Source organism: Maniola hyperantus, chromosome 2 (genome assembly GCF_902806685.2).
Source record: "Maniola hyperantus chromosome 2, iAphHyp1.2, whole genome shotgun sequence".
NCBI classification, from domain to species: Eukaryota; Metazoa; Arthropoda; class Insecta; order Lepidoptera; family Nymphalidae; genus Maniola; species Maniola hyperantus.
The window spans coordinates 2,817,722-2,837,890 of record NC_048537.1 but is presented as its reverse complement, the minus strand read 5'-3'; the positions used below and the strand labels follow the sequence as shown (position 1 = coordinate 2,837,890).

The following is a 20,169-nucleotide window of genomic DNA, read 5'->3' as shown; positions in this document are numbered from 1 at the left end:
ATCTAAGTTAAACGTGCTGTATTTCGTACCTAAGTTTTAAAGTCACTTGCGTGTAAGGTTTGAATTATTTATTTAAATTTATATAAAATGGCATGGAACGGAGCGGAGCTGAGTATTTAAATAATATTAAGAGCGCCACCTCGCCAACAAACGGGCCCACCAGTTTGGCGAGCTAGAAATGTAAGAGCCCTGTAAAATTAATAAGAATTTTTAAAAAAATGAAGGGGCCTTCACCCTTTTTAACTCCGAAATATTCAGAACTTCTTATTATGGTTTAGTTTTTAAAGTGCTTTCACTTTTTAACAAGTTTATTCCAGGAATTTGCTCAGACAAGCAATAGAGATGATTGCTAGTCAAATCAGCGACTTTTCACCAAATGTCAAAACGCTCGCTTAGGGAGCTTGTATGAAATACACAGATGCGACGTCATAAACATTTGACGTACTTACTTTTTTAATTAAATCGGTAATTTAAATGGTTGCCAACCTAAAACTAACAGCGGACGTGGATACTAAGAATTTTGGAAGGCCCTTAGTTTATTAATTATTCCCACGGAATAATTCATTTTTGACATGGTCATCATCCTAATTCTCTGGTTTGTGCTAAAGCTGAGATCTAGCCTGACAGAATTTTACTGCCAGTCGATACGCTCGACCAGCACACTAGCCGGGTCCGCTCCGTTTCAGTGAACAATTCACCGCTTACAGCTCTCCTTTGCTTCAGAGGAAACGCACCCTACATGTAGCATCAAAAACTTACGGGTCGGGGACATGAGAAAATGTTTAGTCAATAAAAAAACCCAAATGAGCAGGCTAAAAAACGATTATAAACTGCCAAGAGCATAGGTACTAAAATGGTGCATTTTTAAAGTTTTTATTGTGATTTCATTCATTTAAAATGCTAAATCGATACCATCGATTTTGTATCAGTGTGCTTAGTACGAGTCGATAAATAGAATTTGAGCGTCGCCGTCGAATCACTTCAGCGTCAAAGTAAAATGGATCATAATAGCCTCGTTTAAAGCTAAAATTCGTCTAAAAATCCATCGATGTATAAATCTAATTGCAGGGCTCCAATTTGAAACAATTGTGAATTTAAAATCGGTGGTACTGCATGACCATCAATTTTAATGTAATGTAACGATATGAATGATGACAACGGACTTTAAATCAAAAAAATGTTCGGTCCATTTTATTAAGTATGACGTAATTGTGCTCGAATTCTGTTAATGTTGGTGATGTGTAAAATCTTAAGCAACGTGTAAATACTAAGCACACAGGGTTTCAAAGGCTGATCGGAAAAAAATCGTGAAAGATCTCACATTATGTAAATAGGTTGTTATTTATATATTTATTTGGACGAGACAAGGATAGATGGCAAGGCTTGCCGGTCACGCATCTTGCGATCTGCTGATGATACCTAAGACTAATCTAATGTAAGGATTTAATCTTCTTCTATAGTGATTATATTGAAGCACAATTAGTATTTTAACTTGCTAGTTCATATTTTTAAGTTCATGTGAGCAGTGACGTAACGACATGGCGACGAGGCCCCTGGATTTTTTAGACACTCGTCATACCTACTTATATTTCAGATTTTTTCTTAATAATTAAATTAAACAAACATTATAAATTAATTAAATGAAAACTTAAAATAATATTGAAGTAATTATATCAAATCTTCGTCATACTAATTAGTGATAACTACGAATTTACTAATTTGTTTCTACTTTAAAAAACTCTTATACAAATTGGCAGCTTTAATCCTACTACAATCTAGCGTGTGGGCTAATTACAAGTAATATTACTTTAGCTTAAATTTCTATTTATGTGTAATTTCTAAATCTAATTTACAGTCCAATAACGGTCTTTAGTTTATTCTAATAGATACTTTGAGTTAACTATGTTTTTATGACCTATTTAGGTAACAACTTTTTAACACTAGTTAGAACGGTTTGGTTTGAAAACGAATTTACTTAAAAATCTTTTGGTCTATGAATCTACTCAAGGGACTCGAGGCCCCTTTAGACGGAGGGCCCAACTTTTCATCCGCCACATTGCTATGTCACTGTATGTACGTTAGATAAAAAGGTTCAGTAATACAGAACAGTTGGAATTTCATGGAAGTAACTTTTTAATAGAAATTATTCATTCTAATATTAGAATTCACTGCCGGAGTAAGTAGATAGATTTTTTTCGTTTTATAACATTAATGTAGGACCCCGTATTTGTTATTCAAATGAACGGACGGAGATAAAAGGTTTTTATAGTATTTTATATGCAATAATAATAATGTTACGAAATCGAATTGTGGTAAAGTAAGGAATTTACGTTCTCATGCAATATGCAATGTGCTTTAGCTTCGTCAATAGAAAATATATTGTTTTACAATTATTCGAGATTAGCATAATGTTCCGGATAATAAAAACATTTTAAATACAAATTGAGTTTTATTGTATCATATCAATCAACAACCCAATTCGCTCGCTCATTACGAGGACGGGTCTACTCTCAGAATGAGAAGGGTTTGGCTACAACGCTAGCCAAGTGCGGATTGGCAGACTTCACACACCTTTGAGCACATTACGGAGAACTCTCAGGCATGCAAATATGTGGATTGGTGAAGGAAATCAGCATCGTGAGGAAACTTGCGAGTTCTCTATAATGTTCTCAAAGGTTTGTGAAGTCTACCAATCCGCGCTTGGTCGGCGTTGTATAGGCTGAGTCCTGTCCAAAATGAGCAAGAGCTCCTTGCTCATTAGTAGGCTGGTTACCGAGGTGTACAAATAAGGTATAATTAATGCCCCGTACCCCGATTGACATCTCAATGAGCAAGTGAGCAAATATGCAAGAGCTTATTAATAGACTGGTTACTGAGGTGTACAAATCCATACTCCATACTAATATTATAAATGCGAAAGTGTGTCTGTCTGTCTGCTAGCTTTTCACGGCTCATCCGTTTAACCGATTTTGATGAAATTTGGTATAGAGATAGCTTGCATCCTAGGGAAGGACATAGGCTTCCTGGAAAATTAAAGAGTTCCGTAGGGATTTTTAAAAACCTTAATCCACGCGGATGAAGTCGTGGGCTTCATCTAGTAAGGTATAAATAATGGCTTTCATACCCCGATTGACACCTCGACCTGTCGCGAACGTTCGTGCAGATTGTAGGTACGCGCGCGGTCAGTGTGACGCCTTGCCGTGTATATCTAGTGTCCGTGTGTTTCTATTTTATAAAATAAAACTGCTTTTTAACTGCAAGTAAATTTATTTCTGAATAATAATATTATTATATCATACAGTATGTTTTGAATACGATTAACGAGTTGAATATGTAGTTAGAGGTTGTGATTGTTCGAAAATGTTATTAATCTACTTACATTATTTCAATGAGGTTTTCACTTAAAATATCTTATTCTATATTATTTTGGAAGCCTTAAAATAGTAATTAATAATATAAAGGTAACAGTCTTATAATTATTAAATTACTTTTAAGTTTAAGTTGACTTTTGCAAGTATTTAGTTTACACCCGCGGTCGTAGAATGTTCAATACGTTGCGTCCAGGTGGAATAGAATCTAGCAATTAATTACTTCATACTACAATTCGTTCAGCCATACCCCACCCGTGTGCTTGTTCGGTCTAAAATAAATCGACTAGTGTGCTTAGTATGATTTCACATCTCACCAACGTTCATAGGATTCGATTATGGAAATACTTCAACGTTAAAGTGAAATAGATCTTTCCTTGTTTCAAAGCTCAAAGACTCTGCGAAATTAAAATCAATGATACTCAATTTTGGATCTAAAATCGATCAAGTTTAGGTTCATTTTAATCTCAAGTATTTTGACGGTCGAATTCCATCAAATGGTAAGATGTACAATCTCATACTAAGCACACAGAATGGATGAGCTTCGAATAAAAATGTATAGTACGACAGGTTAAGAATTGAGATGGCAATCGGGGTATGAGGCGGGGGGACGCCCCGCACGTCATCTGGCCTATCCCGCACCGGGTTAGCGCGGGGGCTGTGCGGGTGTGCGGGTCGTTCTCTCCCCGATTGCCATCTATTTATGGAAAAAAGTGCCGCTGAGCACGACGGCACATTTTAAAAGCGGTTGGTGAAACAAAATTATCAGATACTCCGCCATCAAACCTTTTTTTTTTTCGAAAATAAAGATGACAAAATTTGGAAATAATTCGTTTATGAGTTATGACTGCTGGAAACAGACTACCAAAGTTACACGATAAATTAAAATATTAAAATTAGTTCCTCCAGCAATATTATGTTTAATTACTTAATCTACTTAATCTAAAACACTTTGTACAGTCACCTAATTCATATGGTACACTATTTCGTTGTACTTACACATGTTGAAATCAATATATCTACCTACGTCTACGTATTATTCTTATAAAAACCACTGGTTTTTGAGGTCCACTACTGGTGCCAATTTGGTAATAGGTACTGAGATTTTTTATTTTTATTCAATGACAAGCTCACGACTGCGATCTCACCTAAGATGGTAACGTGCTAATCCAAAAGGAGTATGGCAATCTTTATGAAACAAATGCCCATAATCGATTTATATGTAGCATCGTACTGGAACGATAAATCACGTGGCGGCACGGCTATATGGATGGGATAGTAACTAGCCACGGCCGAAACGTACACAAAAGGTAATTTGATAAGACCAAAAGTAATGCCATCCTATTCATAATGTTCCCTGAAGATAAGGAGGCAAAAACTTTTGCTCAAACCGAAGCAACTCTATCAGTCGAATAAAATAAAATACATTAAACTAACTTAAGTAATATTAGGTTCTTAACAAATTATTTCTTTTCTAACTAAACTATTAAATAGAAATTTAAAAAATCGTTAAAATTAAGTATTTGGAATTAATTTGGTATAACTCGACATAAACCACTTTTGACTTTTACACTGTTCCAGTTTCTATTGGCACACATTTGTTGTTAACTTGATGTTGTAACTTAATGTAAGTAGTTAGTAAGTTAGTTAGTACTTATTTACAATCATTGTACATAATCTACTATAGGAATTTTATTATTATACAGTTTATTGTAATTTGTATCTTCATAGGAGACATAAATACTTACCTACCTACTTATATCAATTAAACAATATCATGTCACAATGATAATAATAACCTACATTACATTGATTGCTTATTCCGTTTTTTAACCCTAACGGCGGTCACTCACTCATCCTATCCGAGTCCGTGAAAATACGTTCCTTTTTGTTTTGTATGGGAGCAAAACAAAAAGGAATGTTTTTTCACGGACTCGGAACGGTTGAGTGCGTAACCGCCGCCGTAAAAGTTAGCGGGTACCACGGTAAATTTCTGTAGGTTTTTTTCCCCCGCAAAATCTGTGAACTATAGTACCTACCTATTCTATAGAAGCTCGCGCACTGCCGAATTGATTCCGCACCGGATTTTCATAGACTTAAACGGATTTTAAAACGCACCGCAAACTCACTGCACTGTAGTACACGCTAGCTCTAAATCAGCTACTTTAGGGTGTATGGTTTAGTCCGGACTACGGGATGGATAGACGGACATACGTTTCCGAATGAGGCACCCTAGAGTGGCTGTTTAGGGTGGATAAGCTGTAAGGGTGATAAATTGGGCGGAATAGAAATATACCCGGATACGGAATAATCTACCACCTTACAAAGATTAGAGGAAAAAAAATATAATTTTAATTTACTTTACTTGATCTATCTACCTAGTAAAGAATAGAAGCTAGCCGTCGACTCCCTTGTAATGTATATGAGGTGTTATAAATGAAATTTGCTAGATGTTAGGCAAAATTGTTTTTAATGTAACTTTTACCGGGGTCGCTTAATACCTAATGATGGCTAATAATGCTTAGTTATTCTAACTTAATACCAAGACTTAATTTAGATACATTAGAATGCCTTAGGTAGATAGTACATAAAATCTATGTTTTAAATTTAAGATGCCATTGGCATGGAATAGACAATGACACAGTAAAATTCATAAAATTGTTTCAAAATAAAAGCTAGTAGTAAAGACAGGGTTCTTACTGTACACATACACTAAGAAGGTTCACTAAGCTGTTGCAGGATACAAACATATGCTTACTTGTAGGTGCGAAGACTGCAAGGTAGCTGGACGGCATCGGCCAAGATCCAAAACTCAATTTATTTGATTCTTCACAACCGAAATGTTTCATTACAAAGATTTTCACCAAGTCTTATCCATAGAAATTAAGTTGCCAACGTGAATGTGCAAAAGAAATAAATACGAAAACGGAAAACTAAAACGTAAACTAAAACGTAAAACGTAAACGTAAAATTAAAAAAACGTAAACGTAAACCCTGTAACAAAGAAAAACAAGATTATAATTTGTGCTGTGTGAAAATTTCGACACGTGGAATTTTCCCGATCAAACACAACTCACCTATTGAACTCCTGGCCACCAATGGTTTTCAGAAGTCCACCCACAACCCATTATCCTCATTTATTTGGGAAGTTAAAATAACTGGAACTGAAAGAAATCATGAGATTAGGATTTTCTCTAACCAAACCGCCATTTTGTCGAATCCACATTACTTGATTTTTCACTCACCATAATTGATGAAACATTGAAATACGTTAGGATGACTAACTTTATAACTATTGTATTTTCCCAGGCGAAGCCATGGGCGAAAAGGAATGAGATTTTCCTGGAACGAAAAAAATTCGTCTTCACATGTTGACTCCAGGAAAATTCTAAATCTCACCTATCGGTGTTGCCAGACGCAACCCGAGTGTGGCCGCTCTCATTTAGTTTGATCATGAAGCCAATTCATTTTTGAATATTTGCGGAACCTAAGGATATATTATAAGAACCGTTGTGTTAATGACTTAACAATAAACAAATGATATTATGGTTTTATTTAAATATTTTTGTTTTATTTTTACGACAATTGACAACGAAGCAAACGCCATCTATTGTGGCTCGAATGAACTCTGAACATCGACCCACGCGTAGTTCTGCACCTTGATGCTAGGTGGCACCAACATACTTTGAACAAAATAGATTTTAATTAAAAGCGAAACGCTAGTTAGTAGTTCAAAATTTACAACGTCACAAAGCGGAATAAGACGATTTGTATTTGGGGTGTTATCTTTCTAGTAATAATCTTATTAAATATCATCTTACAGACAGATTATTTCATAGTTTAGTAGTATTTTAATTAATTAATTTAATTTTTCTCGACATAACCTAGAATTTATTTTATTTATTTATCACTATTTATAAAGCACAAAGGTATATGCTCAATTCACTGTTTAACTTCATTTAATATTTTAGTATTTTAAAGTTACAAGTCACAACTTTTTCACCTGCAACATTTTTTGGGGTATTTTTTGTTTGGCGTCAGGTTAAATGAGTCGTGTAGCGGAGTCACCCGGATGTGTGGCTAATTTTTTGAAGCTCAACGTTACGTACGTATTTTGACGGTTCACCGTAATCGGGGTTAGATTGGTTCACAGTTTTATCCACTGCTTTTCTTGAAGCTAAAGTCTTAGTATTCTGACAGGTCACCGCAATCCGCAAGGTCAGGGTTGGTTCACACGTCAAAAAGCAGCGCAATATTGTGCTGCGAGGCGCGTCGCTAGTAGTGCTCGGGAGGGCGGTATGCCCTTGCGGGTGCGTAGCTGCCGTACGCGCTATCCTCTGAGGACAACGGCCCTCGCCTCGTTGTACTTCCTCCGTACACTGAGTCGCGGCGCTCCTGTACTGCTGCACCTGGAATGTTAAGGGTTTAAAAAGCTTGCCATGTACGAATAAGCTTTCCGTGCCTTGGAAGGACACAATAGGACATTTTATAATACATATTCTCCATTTCCCGGATGCCAGCCTTTCTAGCTGCACCCATTATGTAGTAAAGTCGACATTGCATACCAGATGATTTTCTGTGATGCAATCAGGGGTGTATCTTTAAGGGGGCAAACAAAAAGTGTGGGCAACTGGTGACTGCAACAGTAGCTGTCAGCGAGGTGCAGCAGGTTTTGTGGCTGCCAGCGAGGTGGCTTGTGGCACTGAGCCTGTTCACCAGAGTCAACTCACCAGCGGGTCCGGGTCGCACGCCGTTCGCAGTGGCCCCGTAGGCCGGCTCCCTCTGCGCGTTGTGCACGTTCTGGTTCATGGTGACGGTGTGTGTGGGCGGCCGCAACAGCAGCTGCGACTGCGTGGCTGCCAGCGAGGTGGCTTGTGGCACTGAGCCTGTTCACCAGAGTCAACTCACCAGCGGGTCCGGGTCGCACGCCGTTCGCAGTGGCCCCGTAGGCCGGCTCCCTCTGCGCGTTGTGCACGTTCTGGTTCATGGTGACGGTGTGTGTGGGCGGCCGCAACAGCAGCTGCGACTGCGTGGCCGCCAGCGAGGTGGCCTGAGGCACAGTCGGTGCGCCCGCGCCGCTGCTCTTACTGTACACTGATTGTGATCTGGAATCAAGGTTGTGGTGTGTTATGACTTAGGAATCTTCGAGAAAACTATGCTAACATATTTGAATAATAATTAATTGTCGATATCTTCAAAGCTGGCATAATGAAGGAAATCATGGCTGACCAATAAGTAAAAATAAGGGACGCAGCAGAAACAGCTGAAAACGGCAAGCGGAGCAAGTATGCCTCTGTTATTGAGAGTTAAATTTGTGTTCCATTTGCCGTGGAGACCCTGGGGTCATGGAGTCTTAGTGCTAAAAAAAATTTACGAGACATTACACCGTGATTAATAGCCTCATGTGGTGACAGAAGGGCTGGCTCCTTTTTTAAATGCGCAACGGACCAGCCTGGCTGTCCAGCGCGGAAATGCAGCCAGTATTCTTGGTACCATTCCACGCGGGCATGATTTGTATAGTAATTAGATAAGGCTAGCTTTAAGTTTTATTGTAATATTTTCATTAAAAAAAATCAGAAAAATTACGTATAATAGCGAACGCATCGACAGTTTGATTTTATTTTTCATCTTTCCAAGAATTTTATATATTATGTGGGAGATACCTACCTACTATCTATTCATACAGAAATGCAGAGCGCTGCCAATCAATCCAAGAACAGCATGCACACTATGAATCCAAAAGAAAATGTAAAATGGTGCAAGATTATAAATAAAGAGCTACGATGGAATCCAAATAATTCAATAGCTAGAATAAGAAGACACCGATAGTTAGTTTTCTGTTCCGTGGGTGGGTAGGTACATTAGATATGAATGACGGTGGTCTCCAGACTTGCAGTGTGTCGGTGCTTACTAATCCCTACTACTAAGAAGGAGAACTACTAATGCGTATTGTTACTACGGTGGAATGTAGGAGATAAACCAGGGTTATTCGTTCAGCCAGCCAAAGACACCGATAGTTACATGAGACAGGGGGGTCCGCCAGACCTGTGCAGCGTGTGGCGCGTGGGCGGCGGCGAGCGGCAGTACAGCGACTTGGTGCCGGAGTACAGCGGCTCCGTGGTGTCTGGGCGGGGCGCCGCCGCCGAGCAGTACGTGGGCGCGTGGCGATAGTGGTGGTGAGACGGGAACGCCGGCTTGTCCAGCTCATCAAGGTCCCTGGAATGAAATAAAACTTTTATACAATCTTGATTCTAAGGAGAATCAAGATCACTGGCTGTTCTGTGGTAAAAAAGAGAGGAACTGAAGGCAGTTCCTCTCTTTTTTACCGCAGAACAGCAAGAACCACGAGTCCTCTTTTTCACGTTTCATTCAGGTTTTTGAAAATACCATGGCAACTCTTTGATTTTCCGGAACAAAAAGTAGGCCTATGTACGGACATAGGCCCTGGGATACAAGTTATCTATGTACCAAATTTCGTACAAAAACGGATGAGCCGTGAAAAGCTAGCAGACAGACAAACTTTCGCATTTATAATAATAACTAGCATACGCTCGCGACTTCGTCCGCGTGGACTACACAAATTTCAAACCCCTATTTCACCCCCTTAGGAGTTGAATTTTCAAAAATCCTTTCTTAGCGGATGCCTACGTTACCCTATCTGAGTGCCAAATTTCAGTCCGATCCGTCCAGTAGTTTGACTTAGTGCGTTGATAGATCAGTCAGTCAGTCACCTTTTCGTTTTATATATTTAGATAATATGGATAACTAGTAGGTTTGGAAATATGGATAAGCAATGTAAGAAGTACCTTGGTGAAGATGCTCTGGAGTTCGAGGCAGCCCCTGGCCGCCTCGCGCCCCACTCGTGGAGCAGCGCGCAGGCTATGCCGCCGCCGATGCCTCCCACCCAGCAGACCCAGTGGCTCTCCCAGCGAGACAACACGAAGGACGGGCCCAGTGACCGCGCTGGGTTTAGTGATGGCATCTGGAAAGGATAGGTAGGTACTTAAAGTTATGATATACCTACGTTTATAGAGCCAAAGTTTAGGTAGACTACACTACAGATCAAGATGGCAATCGGGGTGGGGACGCCCCGCACACTCGTACAGCCCCTGCGCTAACCTGGTGCGGGATAACGCGGGTGACGTGCGGGGCGTCCCCCCGCCTCACACCCCGATTGCCAGACAGATTTTCTTCTTCTATATTATTTTTACAAAGTAGATATTAGGTACAACATTCGAAAACTTCTCTTTGAAGGTTTGCAATCGTAGATCCCTTGCATTTCAGAAGTGCGATTGTACACATACCTACGTCCTACAGTATTAACAATCGCAAAAAAACGGTAACCAGAATTTTACAACGGCTGGCAATTCTGTTCAGCAAACTACTAAGAGTGTAAAGAATTCAAAAGGTTCCTGATTGCTCCACACTCGACGTTACAGTGAGTAAAGTCAAACTGCATGCAACACGGGACTTGCTTCCATCAGTGACGTAAAATAGAGGTGATTTCGAAACTACGACGAACGAAAGGGTTGTCGCTCGATGTGAAACTTTTTGCGTCATCATTCCTCATACACATGGCTAAGGTTTGGAATACTCTTCCACGATATGTGTTTCCTACCAATAACAACCCGGGTATCTTTAAAACAAGAGTAAATAGGAATCTTCTAGGTAAACGCGTCCCATTTTAGGCCGCATCATCACTTTCCATCATATAGTAAAGCGTTTGCCTATAATGAATAAAAAAAGTCACACTAAGTAGGTACCTACAATAAAGTTTAAAGTGGGCCTCGTCTGCTCCAGCGGCCATCGGTTATGCGATGCAACAGACATGGCCTGCCTACCTACTGCCACTTCAACTTGCTAATTCGTAACATAATTACTACTCAAGTGTTGTTTTCACCTTAGTGATAGGTGATAACCTAGTCCTTTTATTCCTCCGTTTAACTCAAGGCTGCAGTCGTAGTTTTCCTTGCCTTTCTGACTGCCATAATAATTTACCAAAAAAATCCACCCTTGGCCAGTTTGGTAGACTGGCCAAACAATTCTCATTCTTAGAGGAGACCCGTGCTCAGTAGTGAGCCGGCGATGGGTTGATGATATTTAAATCATGTTCGCTGAAACAAGATGGCAACCCTACTTTCACCCCAGAAATTTGAGCAATTTTTTCACATTTTATTTTCGAACGGAAATGAGCGGGGCATTTAAAAACGTCCCCATTGAAAGGATCCTGCGCTATTCCTTCACTGTAGGCACCTACCTACCTATAGTACCTACCTACCTACCACTATACTTGCAACAATGGACTACCTGCGGGGATTTCGTGAATTAAAACCATCCTCGTCTCCATTTTGGTGAGGATTGTTAGCTGTAATTAGGAGACACCACAAAACTCAAAATAGGTAGGTAGAAGTGGTAAAGGACCGTGAGCTTGTCGCCGCGCACGGCGCTTAAAGACAGACTTTTTTAAGCAACTCACTCATACAGACAAGATTCGAAAGCATAATTTATATTATGCATATATAAATAGCATTTAAAGCATAGCAAAGCAAAAATTAAACTGTAACAGAAAACTGTGACAGCTTAGAGATTAAGACGTTGGCTTAGAGATTAAGATTCGGGAGGTCGAGGGTTCTATCCTGGGCAGTCACCTCTAGCTTCTGGTGTTATGTGAGTTTAAAGCAATTAAAATATATCACTCACTTTAAAGGTGAAGGAAAACATCATGAGGAAACCTGTATGCCTGAGAGTTCTCCATAATGTTCTCAAAGGTGTGTGAAATATGCCATTCCGCACTGGGCAGACTATGGCCTTCACGTTCTGAGAGGAGATCCGTGCTCAGTAGTGGCTCGGAGATGGCCGCTGATCATGATACGGGTCAACTACATGTTTTTCATATTAAAAACTAACAGATTGGAATATCGTTGACATAATGACTTTTGCAAGAAAACTTGCCAATGGACAATTGGCTAAGACAGCACATGCCACTTCTATACTTTGTTAATAATTCTGTGGGAGAGACTAGCTTTTTAAAAAGGTTTTTATCGTGTCTGCGGTCGAAACTCAGCGACATCGCGAAACCGCAAATCGAAGCATAAAAGGAAATGGGTTATTTACCAGATCATTTTGTTGTTATTTATAGTGTGGTCTGTGGTAAAATGCAAATCGTTTCGTAATTTTAAGTCAGTTTGTTATAGGTACTTACTTCTAGAATTTTTAAAAAGTTATAAGTACTGTTTGTTGTATTAAATACGTACGTCGTCCGCGTGGAATTAGGGTTTTTTTAAAATCCCGTGGGAACTCTTTCATTTTCCGGGATAAAAAGTAGCCTATGTCACGTCACTCTCCGGTCCTTATCTATACCCATGCAAAAAATCACGTCAATCCGTTGTCACGTCGTCCGATTGAAGTACAAACCAACAAACCCACTTTCGCATTTATAATAAGGATACTGATGAAAGTAAAATATGTATTAAAATTTGGATTCGGCGTTTCCCGTGTATATATGTTACTATATACACATATACCTATATGTTACTATCTGATGCTCGCGATTTCGTTCGCGTAGATATAGGATCATTAAAATCCCGCAGGAACTCTTTGATTTTCCGGGATAAGAATTAGCCTATATGTTAATCCAGGGTAAATCATAAGAATAAAAAGTTTTATTGCTATTAGCCCTTAGCCGGCCGGTTTGACTATACCTCCCTAGTATTTACATAGGTTCTCTAAGAAAGGATTTTCAATAATTTCACCCAAACAAAACCAGGGCGGATTAGCTAGTCTGTCATATCTATACAGCATCTTTGATTTTAAAGCTTTAAGTTTAATCTGTATAAAGTTATAAACCATTACGTAAATTGTGATCTATGGATCCTTTCATGCTTCTACAGATCTTTTCGGTCCATTCTTCGTCGAAGCATTCAATAAAAATGTTATTCGGAGGCAGAATCTTCCGTGTTCACGTTTTTGTTGGCCGCACTTTGAACGTACACAGCTGGCGCAAAAAAGGAACATCTGTGAAGGATTCTCCACAAAAGGCAGGTAGTGTAGCGGGAGGATGGAGGATAAGCATTGTGTTCGGAGAATCGTAATCGGCGACGGCTATTGAAAACTCTACGTCTTCGTCCGCTGGCGTCTTGGGATCTTCAATGCTGTACGTATTTTGTAAAATGCCGTGTTCGTCGTCGAAATATATTTGACATCTAAATATATAAAAGGAAAAGGTTCTGACTGACTGATCTATCAACACACTGCTCAAACTACTGGACGGATCGGGCTGAAATTTGGCATGCAGATAGCAATTATGACGTTGGCATCCGCTAAAAACGGATTTTTAAAAATTCAAATCCTGAAGGGGTGAAATAGGGGTTTGAAATTTGTGTACTAGTCCACGCGGACGAAGTCGCGAGCATAAGCTAGTTAGTAATATAATTCATCTAAGTAAGTAAACAGAGAGAGCAAGGCGCGGTCTCTTCGCAAGCAAGAACTGGTTCAATTAGGGAATCTTTTTTTCTAGCCTTAGCTACATAACGTTAGCGTTTAAATGGCGTTTAATATTAAATCAACCTTTAACTAATCTTTTAAGTACCTACAATTTTTGACAAATAGCAACGTAACTTGTAAATTATCGACGGATTACCTAATATACTTAGATTGAATATTGAAACCAGACTCCTAATTATATAGGGCCTATACTCTATCGATTTCAACAGTAAAATCAATTTTTTTAGCAAAAGTGCGCGTTTAAAAAATGAGGCGTGTCATTTTAGTGCATTATAAAATTACTAGCTGTTTTAATTGGTTATATTATAATTATTGATAATAATAAACTAATAAGATTGGTAAACCCTTTTTCCAGATTTTCCTGTTTTCATCGAAGATTGCACCGTCACAAAATCCATAGTCAAATGCAAACCTGCCATTGAGAAACAGAACATAATATTTCAGTTCGCCGCTGCACCAACCTTGTATTTTGTAAGCGAGAACAATTAGAGAATAACCCACATGTTAACTGTTGTGAGACCAATACCTACATATTTTACGTCTTTGACGTTTGAATAAAACTTTACAGATACCTACCTATTGTTATTGAATTGAATATTGAATAAAAGGAATTGAAGTGGGAAATTGGTACAACGATATTTCGCGCTAGCGATAAAGAGAGATTGGCTTGTATTTTGTGGTGCGATAGGTACAATTCTTTCGGGAAATAAAAATACCTAGTGAAATGTATGGCTAGTGTCGTAAACAAGATTTATTTATTGGAATTGAGAATTGATTTGTATGACTAATCCAACATAATATTAGCTAGCTATTATACTAAGCGAATTTATCAGAGGCCCCGGCCGCATTAAATTGTGTTTAGTATTTTTTTTATATAATTATTGGTCTAATAATGTTAATAATAGGATTAATAATTGATTAAAATCACTGGCAGACTTAGTCGTGGGCCGTGGCAACCCCTGCCAGAAGTCCTGAAAGTTTAAAGGTTGATGGTTGTCTGGCAGTGCATGTCGTGAGGACCGGGTGTGATGGCCTTCCAATAGGTCCACTGTTGGACCTATGTCCAACAGTGGACGTCTACAGGCTGTTGATGATGATGATGACATCCCTAATGCGTAGCGTAGCAGATGCGTAAAAACAACCTACACTTGTCTGGTATCTTATAGGAAGGCCACTTACAGAAACAAAGCTAGCAGCACAATACGCAGCGCCGAGTAGAGCGGGAGCAGCGCCGGTCCAGCGCCGCTCCATGGCAGCGAAGTACGCAGCAGCAACAAGGCCTGACAGCAGCAGTTCCGCCCCGAGCCGTTCCCACGCCGCGCCCGAGCCCGCGCCGCCCGGCAGCGATGCTGACAGACCACCCGCATATCCTGGTATGCTGACCCTGCAACAAGACGAAATATATCTTAATTTGACTATAATACAGTCGTACCGTGCCGTAAGCCGTGATAGCCTAATGGTTAAGACGTCCGCCTCCTTTTCGGGAGGTCGGGGTTCGATCCCCGGCACTTTAACTTTTCGGAGTTATGTATGTGCGTTTGAAGTAATTAAATATCACTTGCTTTAACGGTGAAGGAAATCATGGTGAGGACTGAGGCTGCATGCGTGTTCTCCATAATGTTCACTGTGAAGTGTGAAGTCTGCCAATCTGCAATTAGCCAGCGTAGGTAGACCATGGCGAAAACCCTTCTCACTCTGAGAGGAGACCCGTGCTCTGTAGTCAGCCGGCGACCGGAAGCGACGATTCACGCCTCACATCGCTAAGTAGAGGCGTTAGAGGACCCCTAAAATTAGTTTAGTGCCTACGTGTAGATGTGTGGAGCCTCGCAACTAACATTAGGCAACCCACTGTAATACAGTATTCACCTAGTACAGGGATTGTCACGCGGCCCATTCATACGTCCTTAGTAACTAATGACTACGTAACATTGTAAAGGGCATATATTGTTAAAATTTAGGATTTTAAATAAATAAATATTATTATTATTATTAGTGGAAAAGGACTAGATATATATTGAGGTAAAGAGCTATGGCTTTTCCTATAAATATAGAGGCTGTATCTTTTGTAACTAGGTAGAACGAACTTCGCTTGTATACTTCTGTTATACATATATAGTCTCTAAACTAAATTGATATGCCTAAATTTAGTGCTATCCTTTTCCGCAGGAGGCAATATGAAAGGGATGGCAATACATTAAGAGGGCGCAGTTCGGTGATTTCTTGTTGTTGGCATTAACGTAACTTTAAAGTGAATTTAAAGCTAAAAGTTAACTTGTCTTTAATTAATAAAAGAATACACCATAAGGAGTGGAAACATTGTCAGCTGCGAGCGAAATGGGTTTTAAATTGGTTTTAATTGAAACACGACACGCGATGTACGATGATGGGTTATCAAGGCCGGACGCATCTGCCCTTGAGTCGTTGACCTTAATCAGTCAACTAGCTAGACAGCGATTCTCAATTGGTGGTCCGCGGAACTCGGGGTTCCGTGGAAGGATCACAGGGGTTCCGCGGTCTGTCCGAGACTTACCTAAATAAAACGTTTTTGGAAAAGACTCATAACCGCGCCGCACTGTCACGCCTACACGGCAGTTAAGATGGAAGCTACCCGGTAGGTATACAACTAATCGGTTTCTACACGGCATCTTACCGGGAACGCTCAATCGCTTGGCGTTACGTCTTTACCGGTAAGGTGGTAACTAGCTGCGGCCGAAGCCTCCCACCAGACCAGACTCGAGCCGGAAATCGAACCGGGACCTCCAACTTTTTATACAACAGTGCACGCACTGCGCCATATAGAGGTAATTAACGTCATAGTATTTCTTTGTCAAAATAAATGTTTTGCATTACCTACTTATAATAATAATTATTTATCATTATCAAAATAACCAGCTAGGGTTCCGCCAAAAAAAATTGATCAATTAGGGTTCCATGGCCAAATAAAATTGGAAACCTCTGACTGCTAGAGCTACATACTTGGAGACATGCGTAGAAATAGAAACATACTTAGATATATGACCTTAGATATAGTAGGTACTACAATACGAATGAAGATTTTGAGGGTTCCGTACTTCAAAAGGAAAAATGGAACCCTTTAGGATCACTTTGTTGTCTGTCTGTCTGTCGGTTTGTCAAGAAACCTACAGGGTACTTCCCGTTGACCTAGAATCATGAAATTTGGCAGGTAGGTAGGTCTTATAGCAGATATTCGGGGAAAAATCTGAAAACCGCGTATTTGTGGTTACATCACACAAAAAAAATTAAATTGTGGTCATGAACTAATAATTAGTATTTTCAATTATCAAAGTAACACAACTATATCAAGTTGGGTATCATATGAAAGGGCTTCACTTGTGGATTCTAAAACAGATTTTTATTTATTTTTATGATTCATAGTTTTTGATTTATCGTGCAAAATGTCGAAAAAATACGATTGTGGTGGACGCGGAACCCTCGTTGCGCGAGCCTGACTCGCACTTCAAACAACGTGCCCTGCCCATTGGCACTTCAGCTTGGCCACCCGCTGAGCTATGTAGGTTACTCTAGTTCTCCTACAGGTCTCCTCATTTCTGATTTGATCACGTCGAGTAACTCCAAGCATAGCTCTCTCCATCGCTCGCTGAGTGACTCTGAGCTTTCTTATGAGGCCCATACTCGCATGCATACAATATTGTTTTGTTAACTGATAGTGTTGTTAATAATTAATTATATTACCTAATGGCATTATACGTATTCCCGTACCTAATTGCTAATGCAATTCTGACGATGGCGTTATGTAAATGATGCAAATTGCATGGACCGTTAAATTATGAAGTAAGCAAAATTAAACAATAAACATTATTCAGTGAGTTTCACTGAGTACTTAATTTAACTTTTGTTAAAAGGCAAAAGTCAACTTCGGAAAAATTCCTGAAAAGCTGGTATTTCGTATTGTGTTTCGTACTTTTAAAGTAAAATAGTGCGAATACTAGTTGCATGGAATTTTGTTGCTAACAATATTTGCACGATTTCGAAAAAACTGTCCATTTTATTTAGCACTAGCTTATGCTCGCGACTTCGTCCGCGTGCACTACACAAATTTCAAACCCCTATTTCACCCCTTTAGGGGTTGAATTTTCAAAAATCCTTTCTAGCGGATACCTACTTCATAATAGCTGCATGCCAAATATCAGTCCGATCAGTCCAGTAGTTTGAGCTGTGCGTTGATAGATCAGTCAATCAGTCAGTCAGTCAGTCACCTTTTATACATTTAGCACACGTGCTATAGGGAAATCGTCGTCAGCGATCGCGCTCGCCCGCAGCAGGTTAGCGCGGGGGGTTAACCCGGCCAGCTAACTACGGGCTAACTGCCATCTCGACCTGTCCCGTACTATAACTCTTTTATTTAAATGAATGAATACATTTTTATCATGCACCATAAAATAAAGAGATACAAGAATAGAAAAACACTAATACGTCCTTACAGTAGGTACCTAAGTAACAGGTACATTTTCGCGGCTTTATCACTGTAAGGCAATGTCTTCAGGCAACCAAAGGCGAATAACATAGCATTCTACATTAGCTACAGATAAAAGGTAGCCATAATGTGTTTAGCTATAAGTAATTTTAGTCCGGTTTTTTTAATCGGTTAGTTGGTTTTCTTTGTAGCTAAAAGTAACGACCTGTGTTGCGTGTGTGAGCGCGGGTGTTGCGCGTGAGTGGCGCGGATGTTGCGCGTGAGTGGCGCGGGTGTTGCGCGTGAGTGGCGCGGGTGTTGCTCGTGAGTGGCGCGGGTGTTGCGCGTGAGTGGCGCGGGTGTTGCGTGTGAGTGGCGCGGGTGTTGCTCGTGAGTGGCGCGGGTGTTGCGCGTGAGTGGCGCGGGTGTTGCGCGTGAGTGGCGCGGGTGTTGCGTGTGAGTGGCGCGGGTGTTGCTCGTGAGTGGCGCGGGTGTTGCGCGTGAGTGGCGCGGGTGTTGCGCGTGAGTGGCGCGGGTGTTGCGCGTGAGTGGCGCGGGTGTTGCTCGTGAGTGGCGCGGGTGTTGCGCGTGAGTGGCGCGGGTGTTGCGTGTGAGTGGCGCGGGTGTTGCTCGTGAGTGGCGCGGGTGTTGCGCGTGAGTGGCGCGGGTGTTGCTCGTGAGTGGCGCGGGTGTTGCGCGTGAGTGGCGCGGGTGTTGCGTGTGAGTGGCGCGGGTGTTGCTCGTGAGTGGCGCGGGTGTTGCGCGTGAGTGGCGCGGGTGTTGCGCGTGAGTGGCGCGGGTGTTGCGTGTGAGTGGCGCGGGTGTTGCGCGTGAGTGGCGCGGGTGTTGCGCGTGAGTGGCGCGGGTGTTGCGCGTGAGTGGCGCGGGTGTTGCGCGTGAGTGGCGCGGGTGTTGCGCGTGAGTGGCGCGGGTGTTGCGCGTGAGTGGCGCGGGTGTTGCGTGTGAGTGGCGCGGGTGTTGCTCGTGAGTGGCGCGGGTGTTGCGCGTGAGTGGCGCGGGTGTTGCGCGTGAGTGGCGCGGGTGTTGCGTGTGAGTGGCGCGGGTGTTGCTCGTGAGTGGCGCGGGTGTTGCGCGTGAGTGGCGCGGATGTTGCGCGTGAGTGGCGCGGGTGTTGCGTGTGAGTGGCGCGGGTGTTGCTCGTGAGTGGCGCGGGTGTTGCGCGTGAGTGGCGGGTGTGGCGCGGGTGTTTTTAACCGACTTCAAAAAAAGTCGCAGGTTATCAATTCGTCGGAATCTTTTTTTTTAATAATTTTATTTATTACTAGCTGATACCCGTGATTTCGTCCAAGTGAATTTAGATTCTTCAAAATCCCGTGGGAACTCTTTGATTTTCCGGGATAAAAAGTAGCCTATGTCACTCTCGAGGTCCTTAACAATATACTATAATATGCAAAAAATGAGGCCGATCCGTTGCATAGTTGCGGCGTGATTGAAGGACAAACCATTAAACGAACACACTTTCGCATTTATAATATGGGTAGTGATTATTTGAACGGCAATAGAAAACATAAACTGAAAATTTCAACTCTCTACCTATTATACGGTACTACAGAACTTTATCTTTTTTAATCTACGAGTATGATCTACTCTGCCTCTACTTAAGGTCTAAGTGTTCTCTATAGAGGGTAGCCCTACGTGAGTCGTGAAGTTCGCGCGTGAACTAGTTCATCCGTTCAACAATACCTATTGAATGCGCCATCAGATGAATAGCATCATTGTCGCACGACAGTGGCCGGTAGCTCGTCGACCCATAAACGTCTCACTTTACCTCTAGCGCTCTACTACTTATCTACTCTCTGGACTAAAGATAAAGTATCTCGAGTCACGAAATGTCTGAAGTAC

General features: G+C 41.1%; 1 protein-coding gene across 1 annotated transcript in view; it reads right to left on the bottom strand.

Annotated features, from left to right (window-relative positions):
* Positions 1-7,125: 7,125 nt before the first annotated feature.
* The window catches only part of bib (big brain), a 98,251-nt gene continuing 85,207 nt past the window's right edge, over positions 7,126-20,169 (bottom strand). The window contains exons 3-7 of the mRNA XM_069505768.1: positions 15,051-15,255; positions 10,175-10,350; positions 9,390-9,584; positions 8,277-8,473; positions 7,126-7,777 (exon numbers count right to left, since the gene is read on the bottom strand). Of these exons, the coding sequence (XP_069361869.1) occupies positions 7,644-7,777; positions 8,277-8,473; positions 9,390-9,584; positions 10,175-10,350; positions 15,051-15,255 (907 nt within the window). The 3' untranslated portion in view covers positions 7,126-7,643. The remainder of the gene's footprint in view (positions 7,778-8,276; positions 8,474-9,389; positions 9,585-10,174; positions 10,351-15,050; positions 15,256-20,169) is intronic.